Raw genomic sequence first — 14,576 nt, 5'->3', positions numbered from 1 at the left:
TAGATTAATTTGGAGAGAACTGAATCTCAGTAATGTTGAGTCCTCCAATCCATGAATATGGAATGTCTCTTCATTTACATCTCCTTTAATTTCTTCTAAGTGTTTTATAATTTTCAGTGTACAATTCTGACACTTCTTTGGTTAATTTATTCCTGGGAAATTTATTCTTTTGATGCTATTAGAATGGAATTTTTTTCTGAAGTTCATTTTCAGATTGTTCATTGATAGTTTACAAAAATAAAATCTTGTATATTAATCTTATATCCTGCAACCTTTGTGAATGCTATTAGTTCTCTCTCTCCCTCCCTCTCTCTGCCTTAGAATTTCCTACAGATATAATCACATTGTCTTAGAATAAAGCTAGTTTCATTTCTTCCTTTCCAATCTGGATGCCTTCTCTTTCTTTTCCTTTCCTGACTGGACTGTAGAGAACGGTAGCACGATGCTGAATAGAAGTGGCAAGGGCTAGCATCCTTGTGTGGTTCCTGACCATAGGAGGAAAGCATTCCGTTGTTATCATCACTATGCTGTTAGCTAAGGGTTTGCCATGAATGACCTTTATTGGGTTAAGAAATTTTCTCTTCTGTTTCAAGTTTGTTGAAAGTTTTATCTTGAACGGGTGTTGGAGTTTTTAGATATTTTTTCTCCATCTACTGAGATGATTATATGGTTTCAGCCTTAACTCTATTCATATTGTGTATTATGTTCATTGATTTGGGGGAAGTTAAACCAACCTGGCAGTGCAGGGATAAGTCCCACATGTTCATAGCATCCAATGCTTGTGACATGGCTGGATTTGACTTATTATTTTTGGTTGAGAGTGCAACCAAGTCAGGAAGGGTGCTCATCTGCATTTTTTCTCATGACACCCCTGTGTGAATTCAGTCTTGGAGTCACATTGGCCTTGGAATGCGGGGGGAAGTGTTCCTTCCATGCTTCTGAGGGTTCGTGAAGGACGGGTGTTATTTCTAAAAGCAACCTTTGTATTCTTCAATGTAGAGAATTTGCACTTTCATTGTTAAGATATATTTATAGGTATTTGATTTTTTAAAAAAGTTTTAGCAATACTTTAAAAATTCTTCTTTTTCTAATTATTTATTACAGTTTTCTAGAAATTTATCGGTCTTTGTGTACTGATCTTGATCCTAGTGGATCAAATCCTAGTATTAATTGTATCATTTGGGGGAAGAGTCTTTTGGGCTTTCTAATAATGAAATCATGTCACCAATAAATAATAGCAGGAGGGGCTGGGGATATAGCTCAGTTGGTAGAGAGCTTGCCTTGCAAGCACAAGGTGCTGGGTTCAGTCCCCAGCACTAATAATAATAATAATAATAATAATAATAATAATAATACCAGGAGGAGGAAGCGTGGGTAGGGAGGCAGGATGCACACTGCACGTGGCCATAGGAAATGAGCCACGCCTGACTGAAAGGTGAGTGGTCGCGACGCCCAGGGCCACTTGCAGGAGGGCAGCAGAGTCTGCAGGGAGCACACACAGCAAGTGGGAGGGATGCCCACTCAGGGCGACCTGAAGCAGCCTTTCTTCAGCTTTTCTGCAGGCCTCTCTGTAGCGGGAGTGTCCAGCCTGCCTACTCCTGGCTCCCTTCCCTGCTCTCCTCCTTTTCTTGGCCAAGACCAAGAAAAATGGAGGGGGGACATGCCGGTCAGAAACTCCTCACAGCATGACTTCAGGGGGTGTGACCGTCATTGCTGCCTGTGCGAGTCCAGGGATGAGCTTGTCAATGGCAGCAGCCCTGTGCCATCCACCCAGCTGCTCGGCCCCTGTGCATGTGGGGCCTGGCGGGCTGGGCTCTCAGCTCACTTCCCAGTGTGCTGGCTGGCCTCTGGTGGGCAGCGCAGCCCTGACTTTGACACCACCCGGTGTCTGCAGTGGTCAGCGTTATGCCTACTAAAAATGAAACTCCGCTAAATGACTGCTTCAGTAGAGTAAACTGGACCTGAGTTGGGCACACACACCACAGCCTTTGCCCTCTTACCCAGGAGGCTCGTCCTGAGCCTGCGTGGGGCCAGGCAGCCTGGTTGGAAACCCTGGTCCACTAGCCAGGTGGCTCAGGCTGGCCCCAGCCCCAGGCTCCCTCTCCTTGCCTGTCAAATGGAGATGATAATGTCCACGTCACACGGGTAGTGAGAGGACCAAGTGTGTACCTGCCAATCACTTTAGACAGGGCGGGCACACAGTAGGTGCTCAATATTATTCACTCAGAGAGGCCAGTCACACAGTCCCAAGGATTACAGTCATCTCCCTGTACCTGGTATCACTTTTATCCTCGGTCAGCTGTGGTCAGTACAACATGGTACAAGAAAGTATTGAAAGAGAGAGAGAGAGAGCAAGAGAGAGTGCATTCACATAACTTTTATGGAAGCATATTTATTAATTTTTTATCATTTGTCGTTATTTATCTTTTACTGTGCCTGATTTATAAGTTCAACTACATAACAGGGGAAAAGGCCTATAAACACGCGCTGCTTCACACCATTTTGGTGGATGGCAGACACACAGAGTGGCGTGCACTTGGCTGTATACAGGTTGTGTAAGTACCCTTGACCCACCGTGTTCACAAAATGACGAATGGCTGGGATGTGCTCCTTGGGTGGGGCCATCAGGGAGCAGCATCTGGCCGTGGGGACCTCAGCCTACCCTTGTCTTCAGGCATCTGAGGGGAGGGGGCCTGGGAGCACATCTCACAGATAAAGGGGACAGCTGTGTTTAAAGTAGGTAAGACACCCCAGAAGCACCGAGCCCACGCCTCTGAATCCACAGTGGGAGTGGAAACCCCAAGCGATGGCAGCCTAGACTGACAGCGGGCACACCGCCAGCCTTGAGGCCATGCCAGGCAGGGTGGGCTCCCCGCGTGAGCCCTAGAGCTTGCACCTTCCCCTGGGTCGGCACCTGGGACGGTGATGCAAAGTGATGCTCTAGGTAAGGAAGCTTTGGTACAGGGCCCCACTGGAGTCTAAGGACAAGTAATTCACCCTACTCATCATTTACTAGAGACTCAGTTACCAAAAATGCTTAATAAATAACCAACGAGGGAAGCGCTGCTTTCTCAAATAAACGTTACGGTGAACGGACTGAAGTTCACAGCAAGAGAAAGCCAGCGGCCAATCCACGGCGCGGCCCTCGCCCAGCACAGCAGAAAGTCAACAGCGACTGGGCAGCTAGGAACCGGCCCTGCTGCGGGCACCACGTGGCTGAGCCGGTGGCCTTTAGGTCAGGGTGGGCGCTCCAGCAAGTGGGGGTATGTGGTAGCTGCATGGTTGATGCAAGTCCCACCATTCCTAGTGGCCCTGCCGCCCTCTCCCTGCTGATGGCCCTTGGCTCTCTGCACTGCAATTCGTTTGGCACCAAACAAGCAAGGCTCAGCTTTTGAGCTGAGTCCTGCATGCCCCAGCATACAGCAGGAGCTCAAAAACGTTCGCTGGATGGATAAATGGGTGAATACAGAGTTTTTATTGGTCTTGCTCTGAGTGTTAGCTTTCTTAGAAACAATGAGCTTTTCAATGAGAAGGGTTTCAGATCTTACAGTGTTGGGTACCAGTGACGCTTTCTTCAACGCCATGTAGCTGTCTTCACCGTGTCTAAATAACTTGGTGACAATGTTTTCCTTCTGAGGTTGGTTTCTTGAGCCAAGGCTATAATGGATTAGGAGAGAAACAGGAGAAAGATTATATTCTTGAACTTCGTCCTTTCTTAATGCAAAAAACAAGCACGTCACAACAACTATAATAATGCTTTCTTTGTAGACGACTCTTGCCAGAAGTGGAAAGTGCCTGTGTCGTCCCACTGTCACTCAGCCGCTGTGGGTGTGATCCTCTCAGCATCCATTAGTGGCACCATCCCCTTGCCCTGCCCCCATGCTGGTCAGCCATCTTGCAAATCTGTGATTCTGACTTCAAAAAAGACCAGGAGAGAGACCACAGATCGCCCCGAGACCGGCCATAGACAGCGTGTCATAGCTCACTCACCCCGATTCCAGGGATTCACAGAGTGGCATCCCAGGAGCAGGAAGGGGCTCCGAGTAACCGGAAGGCTGATGACCAGGGCAGTCACTAGATACTAAAGAGACCCCAGAGAGGGAAGGGACCCAGGGAAACAGGCATTGCCTGCGTGGAACATTTTGCTTTACAACAGAGCGCAGTGCTCTTGGTGCCCATGTGACATCAGGAAGCCTGGGTTTTCTCTTAAGCTTCATGGGGGGATCGGTACAGAATGCAGAAGCAAAGGACTTCTGAGAACGAGCGTCTAAGTTCCAAAACACCCTGGTAAGTCCTCCCTTGCACATTTCTGTGCCCCCCACCCCCAGTCTGTACGGTTGTGTGAGCTGAAGTCACAACACATCTGAGAGGGACGCAGACACGCCCAGGACCCAGGACACCTGTGCCTCACAGTGCTGGACACCGTCAGCACTGTCCCCTTCCATGGGACTCAAGGGCACACCCAGAGCTCGGGGCACCACAGGAGGCGGTGCTCTCCGGGAGCCCTCCAGCTCCCTCGCCACCCCCGCCCAAGCACGAGACTCGCTCACCGTCTCTTCAGGTCTTACTTCTCCCAACTAGAAACTAGAATCTTAATTAAACCAACCTTATAGTTCAAAGTATTTTAAATAAGAAAAATGTATGAAAAATAATCGGTATGTAAAAGTTGATAATGATTCAATGGAGACTAATTGGTCATTCAAGAAATGGAAAAAAGAATCACTCAGATGTTCTTCAACCTTTTACATATTATGATTTGTGTAACCAAATTTAAAGTTTCCTTTTTTACATACCTATTTGGTTTTTTTGAGGAAACCATATAACTGACTTCGAACTCCTGAGGCTCATTAAATGATGCTAAAAAATGTTTCCAATTGATCTTACTGGTGGTTTTAAGTCCAAATCTAGATTAAAAGAAAGCAAAGATATTAAACATTTTTTCTATAATACCACACAGATTAGATGCTTAATATTGAATTGAAAATGGAAGCAATGAATTTATATGACATTTCCAACCCCAGGTAAACAAAATCATTTAGTAAAAGAGTACTACAAATTGATTTTTTTAAAGTAAGTAAAAAACGAACAGATCCTGCCTCCATGCTCTCCGTCTTCATGTCTGTTGGTGGTGGCACATGCCAGGAAGGAAAGAGGGGAGCTGGTTAAATTCTAAGGTCCACTTTGTTTCAGGCTCATTCAGTGGCTGTGGTCAGTAGGCCCCTAGGTGCTCATGTCCTGACCCTCGGATCTGTAGACACCTCACCTTACCTCACACAGCCAAGGGACTTCATCCACGTGTCAAGGGTGGACCTTGGGGTGGAGGAGTACCCTCAGTTAGGGGGGTGCCAGCTAATCATGTGAGTTCTTAAAAATGGAGAAAGCTGCAGCCAGGAGAGGATGTGGCATTGGTGGCTGGGAGAGGGAGGAAAGGGCCGAGGAGCAGGCGGCCTGTAGAAGCCACAAAATGGGAAATGGATTTCCCCAAGAGCTCCCCCAGGGCCCTGCGACTTCTGGATTCCAGCCCTGTGAGTGGGGATTGGGCTTCTCAACTGCCAAACATTAAGATGATAAATTCAGGTGGAAGAAGCCAGGAGGCAGCAGTAGAAAAGCTGTGCAAATAATTGGAAAACTGCTCAAAAACAAATTTCCAAAATCAATATGTTCCCATGACTCAGGGCCCAGTGTTTTTGGAGTCACATGAGGCCAGCAGGAGCAACCAGCAGGAGCCCGTGCAGGGTTCAGAAAGGCCCGATTGCAACTCCCACTCCGTCCCTTCCGGCTGGCTGACCAGGCAAGTGGCTTCCTTCTCCCATCCTCTGTTCTCACCTGTAAGACAGTGGAGCAGTGGGCCCTGGAGAAGAAGGACAAGGGATAAAGAAAAAGCAGGCTTCTCCTCCTCGCAGGCTGGACGACCCACAGGGGTGTCCACACAGCCTGACCTTCTGTGTGGTCACCCACACACTAGTATCGCCCCATCCATCCACAGCAGGAGGGCAAAAGCTCATTTTGGTGAAGACCCTTGGACTATAGCAATGAGGCGCCAAGTGGGCACGAGACAGGCTGCCCGGGTGAGCGCTGGGTAGACGGACTGATTACCCCATGCAGGGATTAAAACCTCCAGGAGCGCGAGCAAGAGGAGGTTGCTGGGGAAGACCTTTCAGTGCTCCACAAACTGCAACCCTCAGCTGAGGGCAGCCAGAGGCTGTCTGCGCCCCTGAAGCCTGTGTAAGGAACTGGTCCCACCTGGGGGGCTGTGTTCTGAAGCATGGAGACGGGGTCTGGGGCCTGACTCCCTATTTAACTTCACTTGAGCTCGTCTTCCATGATAATCACGTGAAGTAAGTTTTCTTTCATTATCCTGAGTTTGCTCACCAGCAGGAGGACCTCGGGGCAGCTCCCTCTCACGGTGCCATGTCCCTGGAATTGCCCTGGGGCAAGCCAATCAGTGACAAGAATGGCGCGTGGAGAACTGCAGCGCTGGAAAACCTCCCACCACCAGGAGATTAGGACCAGATGGTCATTTGGCCACAACCTCCACCTGTGAGCAGGTGCCCACCAGCCTGTGATCACCCACCTCCTATAGAATCCGTCCCTAAGGCAGCTCCTGGCAAGATGGCCCTCTCAGGGAGGGTCCAGTAACCCGCTCATCCCGATCCAGTTCCACCCCCTCACCTCTGGACCAATTGGCTTCCCTTGCGCAGGGAACAGAGTGAGCCGTTGCGTAGTGACAGTTCCTCTCAAGGGTCTTGACACGTATCCCCTACGATTAGGATAGTGATGTGTGTCCACCTAGAAATCTTGCAAGTGAAACGGGAGCTGCCAGCGTGGATTGGGGGTGGGGCACTGGCTGGCTTCCCCATCAGTCATCAGGAAAGTATTCCTGGGCTTCCAGAGGATGCTTTGAGGGCAAGGGCAGGTGCACACAGACCCACACAGGGCATCACAGACCCACACAGGGCATCACAGACCCACATGGGGCATCGCAGTCCCAACTGAGAGGGCCACCGGGAGGAACCAACAGACTGAAGGGACCGTCAGTCAGCTGGGAAGGAGATGCACTTGCCTTCATCAAATGTGAAATCCAAAGCTGGCCAAGGCTTGGTTGGAAAGAAATACTTTAGACTCTCGCTGGGCCCAGACCCTGGGTGGTACCATCTAAGAACTCGCGCCCATCTTCTTCCTCTCCCTCCTGTGCAAGGTGGACCCAGGGGAAGCTGCCATCGTGCCCCTTTGCTCTCGCCTGCAATGCCCTCACAGGTGGCAGGAGCACAGTCCACATGAAATCCTGTCTACGGGTGTGAGTGCCAGGACTCAGGCATTTCTAAATGGAAGTCTTGGTATGATCAAGACCACCTGAGAAGGCCAGGTCTGCCCATGTTTCCTTCAGGAAAAAGAACTAATCTTCCAGCAAATGAAACAAAGTAAGGAGCCTGAGACTCAGTCTGGACTGTTCCATGGGCAGCCGGCCAGCTGTCCATCCACCACACAGCACCGAGCGCCGGTCTTCTCTAACACGGGGTTTTGCAACCATCTCCTAACTAGTCTCCCTGTACTTGTCTTGCCTCTCTCCAATGCTCTTGCCTTACTCCATATTCCCGCCAGCCAGAACTTTTTGAAATGAAGATCTGATCAGATGACCCCCTTGCTTAAAATCATCCCGTGCCTCTCCACCACTCCTCGGATAACACCTGTCCTGGAACTTCCAAGCTGCGAGGCTTGGCTCTGCTGGCCTCTAGCCTCCCCAAGGCACCCGCTGCTGTCTGAGCCAACACATCACCCTTGCAGCTCCTCTAAAGGGGTCTGCTCCTCCCTCTCCTGGACCCTCTATGGGCTTCCTGTGCCACTGCCACATCCCCAGTCCTTTCCCATCCCCCTTGTGGTGCGTAGTCAGATCTGAAACCAGCCTCGCTCATTCCTCCCTGACCCTCACAACAGTGCTTTGGACTCACCCACCATCTCCCTCCTGGTCATCACCCACCATTCAGGATCCAGAATAGAGCCCCTGACCCTTCCAAAGCACTGTTACTGATCATGATCAGAGCAGCTAATGGTGGGCAGAGGTCATCACTCCTACTTCTAGCACGTGTTCATGGCAGTGAGGAGACCGACGAGTGGATTTGTCGGGCACCGGAGACAAGGTCAGCTAGACAAGGGTCCTGGGTTTGGTGTGCTACTATTCACACACAAAAAAATGTTTCCTTCTTACACAGTTTTTCTTTCCCAAACTTTGATGTAATTTGACAATATTAATTTCCATCCTAAATTTCAGCAAGTTGGAAATTAATTTCCTATTATACGAACATTATGGATACTGTTAAAAATAGAATCAGCATCAATATATTGCTTACCAAATTGCCTTTCTTTTTGGGAAAAATACCAAATGAGATCTTCCCTTGGTACCAGATATTAAAGTAAATTAAAATGGATTAAAAGTTAAATTTAAAACTGCAACACAAAAAAACCTAGAAGAAAACCTAGGTATATACTTATTTGATACTTGAATAGGAAGGAATTTATTCTTAAATAAGAAACCCTAAACTATTTAATTATATCAAAATAAAAAATGTTTGTAAAACAGAAATATCAAACAGCCAAACAACATTATCTACTGTAACTATGCACAATAAACCACTAACATCATCAAACAAAGTGTTTATTTTGGAAATTAATATGAAAATACTAAAACCTGACTTCTTCCAGTAGTGGTAGCATAAGATTCTATAGGATCAACTTTCCTGCAGGTAATCACGGTGCACTCTGGGGTAACACCAAAAACAGCTGCAGGAGGCACGGTGAACAGAAGCAGGAAAGGCTGGTGGGAATCCACGCTGAGAGAGGGGAGGTGGGGCTCTCAGTCCTTCCAGCCTCAGGCTAGTACTGCAGCATGAGGTGGGGCACGAGCACCAGTTCAAAAAAGTGAACTAAAAAAGAAGCCTTTCTGGTCTGGAAAGTAGAAGGCCAATTGCTGGTTACCCGTGGTCACTAGGAAGAAAGTCCTAGAAGGGAAAGAGCCAGACAGGAATCCCTTCATCTGTCTCACCACATTTCTGCCTGACTCCTGAAGCTCACATGCTCAGAAAACACTCCAAATACCTCAGATAAGCACAAAGGAGCTGAACTCAGATCAGGACTGCCACCAAAGAAACAGAGTGTGCAGTTTGAGTCCAACCAATACAGTGGCTAAACCAAAATATACTATATTCATTAGGAAAGATATTCAAATTTATTATCTCCTGAATCGATCATTCCAAATTTCTAAGATGCATTCCAAATATAAACAAGAAAAATGGAGCATACACTAAGGGAAAAAGAAAATCAACAGAGATAACCCAATGTGAACGCTAACAGACAAGGATTTTAAAAGCAATGATAATAACTGTCCCTGATGAAATGAATGAAAATATGCTCATAATAAGTCAAAAGATAGGAAATCTCATCTGAGACTCAAAAACATGCTATAGAATACCAGAGGGTCTAATATACATGTAGCTGGAATCACAGAAGGAGAGGAGAAAGAGAGTGGGGAAGAAAAAATATTTAAAGAAACGAAGGACAAATTTTTCCAAATTTGATTAAAAATATATATCTACAGATTTAGGACACAACACAAACACCAAGCAGCAGGACACACACAACAAAGCCATGCAAAGGCACAGCATCAGTGCTAAGTTGTAAGTCAGACTCAAAGGTGACTCTTTTTTTTCCTAATTTTTTTTTAGTTGTAGATGGACACAATACTTTTATTTATTTGTTTATATGTGGTGCTAAGGATGGGACACAGAGCCTCACGTGTGCTAGGCACGTGCTCCACCACTGAGCCACAGCCACGGCTCTCAAAGGCGAAACTTGAATTCTACAAGAGAAGAACGACTCATTACACACTGGAGCAGGAACTGAAGTGATTGTTTCCATCCAGAACAACGGAAGGCCAGCGGTGGGGACGATGCCAGAAAGCGCTGAAGGAAAGAAATGTCACCCATGGACTTCCTGTCCAAGAAAATATCCTTCAGCAACGAAAAAGAAATTAGACATTCTAAATAAAAAGAAAAACAAGGTGACCCATCATTAGCCACCAACAGCTCGGCCAGGAAAGTCCTCAGGCTAAAAGGAAATGACAGCAGATGGCCTGGCTCCTCAGAAAGGAAGGAGAAAGGGTTGGAATGGAAAATGTTCGAGAAGAGGAAGGACTCTTTGCTATCTCTTAGTGTACCTATAAATCTACAACTAACATTGTCTTGTGGGGTTTCTGCACAGGCACTACATCCATAGTGTAAATGGCATGGCGGGCCGAACAAGACCTATATGCCTGCACAGGTTCTGTTTTATGTGAGTGGTACAGGATCAGCTCTATGCAAACTGGAACAAGTTAGGAGTGCTTATTATAACCTCAGAGCAACAACGAAGAATGATGCAAAGAAATATACCTAAAAATAACAAGAAAATTAAAATGGAATATTTAAGATATTCAGATCATCTAAAAAGAAGGCAAAAGGAAAAGAATAAAGAAAAAACAAAACAGAAGAAAATTTTTAAAAACCAAGGGGACAAAGAATAAATGGAGACTTGAACTAAACATCTGAATATTCTTTTCAATGTTAATATACCATATTCTTCAACTGAAAAATAGAGATTATCAGAATATAATAATAAATAATAATAATTTTAAAAATTTTAAGTTGTAGATGGACACAATAACTTTATTTTATTTATTTGTTTTTATGTGGTGCTGAGGATTGAACCCAGTGCACTTCACATGTGCTAGGTGAGCACTCTACCACTGAGCCACAACCCTAGCTCCCAGAATGGATTTTTAAAGATTTAAATTTATGCTTTAATAAAAGAGTCACATTTATAACATAATAAACCTAAGTTGGAAAGAACATGACCTTTAGCTAGGTGATCAAGGTTACCGTCAATAGCAAAAAGTCATACGGATACCAAGCACCCTTGGAGTGATGTGGTGACCATGCACTTCACCTCTGTGGCCTTTCTCACAAAAGACACGCTACTGCTGTCTAATCAGCCAAATCCCAAAGTAAAGACATTCTTTAAAATTTCTAACCAGTAATCCTCAAAGCTTGCAAGGTCACTAAACAACCAGATCCTGATTAACTGTCATAATCAAGAGGAGTCTAAGGGCATCCCAAAATGTAATGGGGCATCCCAAAATAATGTCCTACAATAACAACAACAACAAAAGATTTTAGAGAAAAACTGAGGAAATATGAGTAATTTAAGGGCCTTAGTTGACATATATATCAATACTGATTCATTAATTGTGAAAGTGCAGTAATGAAAAACGTTAATAACAATGGAGTCAGCTGAGAGTGCACTAGAACTCCACAGGCTACCTCCACAGTCATTCTGTTAACGTAAAGCTGCTCTAAAATAAGTGTTTTTTTTTTTTTAAAAGATGATGAGAGAATGTTACAAGTAGCATTATGCTGATACATCTGGCAATAAGATGAAATGGATTATTTTGAAAAACACAAATTACCAAAATGACCCAAAAAGGAGGAGAAAATTTGAATAGATCTATGTTAGTCTTTTCAAAATTTAACTTGTGACTTAAAATATTTCCCCAAAGAAAAGTCCCAGTGCACATGGCTTCTCAGGTGAATTAAATTGTACATTTAATAAATTAATGCCAGTCTGATGGCAGAGTTCAGGAAGGAAACATTCCTCAAGGCATTTTTTGAGACCAGTGTTACTCTGATCCCAAATCCAGAGATTTTATAAGAAAAGGCACTACTAGGCAAATATCACTCCTGGAAAAACATGCAAAAATATTCTTAACAAAATTTAGCAAGTAAACCCAACAATATACAAAATAGATAATGAGGTACAACCAAGTGAACCTTAATCCTAAGACACATAGGTTGGTTTAACTTTTGAAAAATCAATGAATGTAATTCACCATATTAGTAGGGTAATGGAGGAAAAACTTATTTATTCATCAAAATTTATTTGGAAAAGTATTTTTAAAAATTCAATATATATTAACATATAAGGAATAGAAAGAAAATTCCTTAAATTAATGAAAGACATCAATCAAAAATCCATCCCAACAGACTGCACAAACCCCAACACAGGAATACGAGAAGTATGAAAAAACGAGACAACAGGATCCTCCTGAAGTTAATAATTCACCTGCAACTGACTCCAAAGACACTGAAGTAGATGAAATGCCAGATTAAGAAATCAAAAGAATGATTAGAAAAATGATCAATAAATTCTGAGAGAACACAGAAAAACAACTAAATGAATTTAGGAAGTATACAGGATATTAATGAGAATTTAACAAAGAGATAGAGATATTGAAATGAAACCAAGACAGAAATCTTGGAAATGAAAGGCACAATAAATCAAATAGAATGTTCAGTGAAATTCTCTCTGATAGACTATGCAGAAGGCAAATCAAGAGCTGGAAGACAAAGTGGCCTTGAATGGGCCAAATCACATCGTGTGCATGTACGAATATGTGGCAGTGACTCCCCCGTCACACACAGTTAGAATGCACCAATAAAACACATGGGGAAAGGTACATGAAAGGCCAATATCACATGAAAACAGGGTCAGTGCCATTAAATCATCAGCAAACTGCAACTAACACCCGAAGGAGACCCGTCTGCACATCACCAGAACGGAAGACGGAGGCACCTGGCCTGCAGTGGAGCCGTTGGCACCTTCTCACTCCAGGCCAAGGCGCAGGGCAACGAGGGCACTGTGGAGAACAGGCTGATGGTGCCACAAGTGTAAATGAATGCTCGCCACACAATCTGGTGACAGCACCACTAGACATGTGCCCATGAGCCACAAAAACACATGTCCACACAAGACCTGTTCGTGGGTGTTCCTTGGAGCATCTCCCACGCTGGCCCCAAACCCAAACCAGCCCAACGCCCACCAGCCGGGGTGGGACTAGTGGAGAGCAGAGCATGCAACACGAGGGTGAGGCCTGACCGGATGGCCCGGGAGAGGAGTCCAGCCCAACAGCACGTCTGCGGGAACCCACCTCTGATAATGACAGTGACGGGGGCAGGTCAGCGGTGACCAGAGGCCCAGGTTCCCATTGCCAGCACAGCAAAAATGCCCACCTACACCCGCATGACTGCCAAAGCCCGTTAAACTCCCATTTAGAAATGAGTTTATTTTCTATTAAATACACTTCAATGAAGCTGGGGTAACAGATTTTAAAAGCAGAAGATAGACAAAGAACACGAGCAACAATTTAGAGAAGTACATCTGACTTTTAAAAAAGAAAATCACATGACCCCAATAGCAATGGGGACATGCAAATCTAAGCGACAATAAGAAACTGACCTTTGCTTATGAGATTAGCAAGGGTTTTTAAACAGCGATATTAAAGGCTGACACGAAGCACCCTCATGAACCTCTCTGTTGACAAAGCATTGTGTGGCCACCAAAAATTCATTTCAAACATTTTTCAGTGACATGATATGAGGATGGCCTTAGGCCTGAGCCTAAGCAACTCCAATTAAAAAACTCCAGTTTGAAACCGCAGTCTCACCTGGAGCACCTAAAGGAGCCCTCCAGTGTGGCCCTCAGGCACAAACAAGTTACTTCCCCCAACCCTGACAAACTCAGAGTGAGGTCTAGGGGAGGGAGAGGTGGAGGCCCTGGGGCGGACTCTCCCTGCCCAGTCCCTGGAGCCCCCCTCGCTGTCCTCTCCTCTCACTCTCACCAACCTCGTGCCCACTTCTGGACTGGTCTGGTAGCGGATGTCCTGGGGCTCTAGGAAGATACGCGTAGGCCCAAGTGGAGGAGACAGACCTGAGACAGTGCGAGGCCTGCGTTCTGCAGAGTTCCTAGGAACCCGGTGGTCTGCGGCATGTTGGGTGGGAACATCCCCCCAGGTGAAGGGTGCCACTGATCACAAAGGAAGAGGATGGGCTGGAAGGGTGTCCCAGATGGGGGACAACTTGCTCCTGCTGCTCTGATCCATTTGCAGGTAACTCACAAGGTTGCAAATGTGACCGAGGCGTAGACAGTACCATCACTTACAGATGGTCCAGGCTGGAACGCCAACCGCTGTCCCGCGTGGGCCTCTGACCCAGGTGCCCAATGCTACCACCGGCACCTGTGGTGAAGGGAGGCTATGTGGGCCCTTCCAAAAACCTCACAAGGAGTGCTTCACACAGACCCCTAGAGCTGGGACACAGGGCCCTGCCCTCAGCCTGCTGCGGAGGCCTGGACAGTCTGAATGTCTGACCACAAGACAAAAGTGACCGTGAACCCATACCACCTAGGCCAAACAGGGGAGTCACGGAGCTGGATGTGACACTCGGTTACGTGGAAATGGCCCACGAGAGGCCAGGCCCACGCGGGTCTGAACAAGGCAAAGAGTACATGTGAACCGGCCTGAGACGTCCAAGGCACCCGCTCCTGCCCCCAGGGGCTCCCTCCACCCACACCTGCACCTCAGGAAGTTCCTCGTGCTTGAGTGACAAGAAAGATCCGGGCCTGGCTAGCAGATGGCCACCCAACATGCTGCCCCACCTCCCAGGAAAGCCAGTCCTGCCCTCAGGGCCCTGCCCCACTGGGGGGGGGGGGGC

At 46.4% G+C, this 14,576-nt stretch overlaps 1 protein-coding gene across 1 annotated transcript in view; it reads right to left on the bottom strand.

Annotated features, from left to right (window-relative positions):
• Nucleotides 1-14,576, bottom strand: part of Efcab6 (EF-hand calcium binding domain 6) — a 190,341-nt gene that overhangs the window by 107,710 nt on the left and 68,055 nt on the right. The window contains 2 exon segments of the mRNA XM_048803015.1: nucleotides 3,549-3,657; nucleotides 4,794-4,904. Of these exon segments, the coding sequence (XP_048658972.1) occupies nucleotides 3,549-3,657; nucleotides 4,794-4,904 (220 nt within the window).

Source organism: Marmota marmota, unplaced genomic scaffold (genome assembly GCF_001458135.2).
Source record: "Marmota marmota marmota unplaced genomic scaffold, marMar, whole genome shotgun sequence".
In the NCBI taxonomy this organism is placed as follows: domain Eukaryota; kingdom Metazoa; phylum Chordata; class Mammalia; order Rodentia; family Sciuridae; genus Marmota; species Marmota marmota.
The sequence above is the reverse complement of the archived record's forward strand: the minus strand, read 5'-3'. Positions and strand labels throughout refer to the sequence as shown.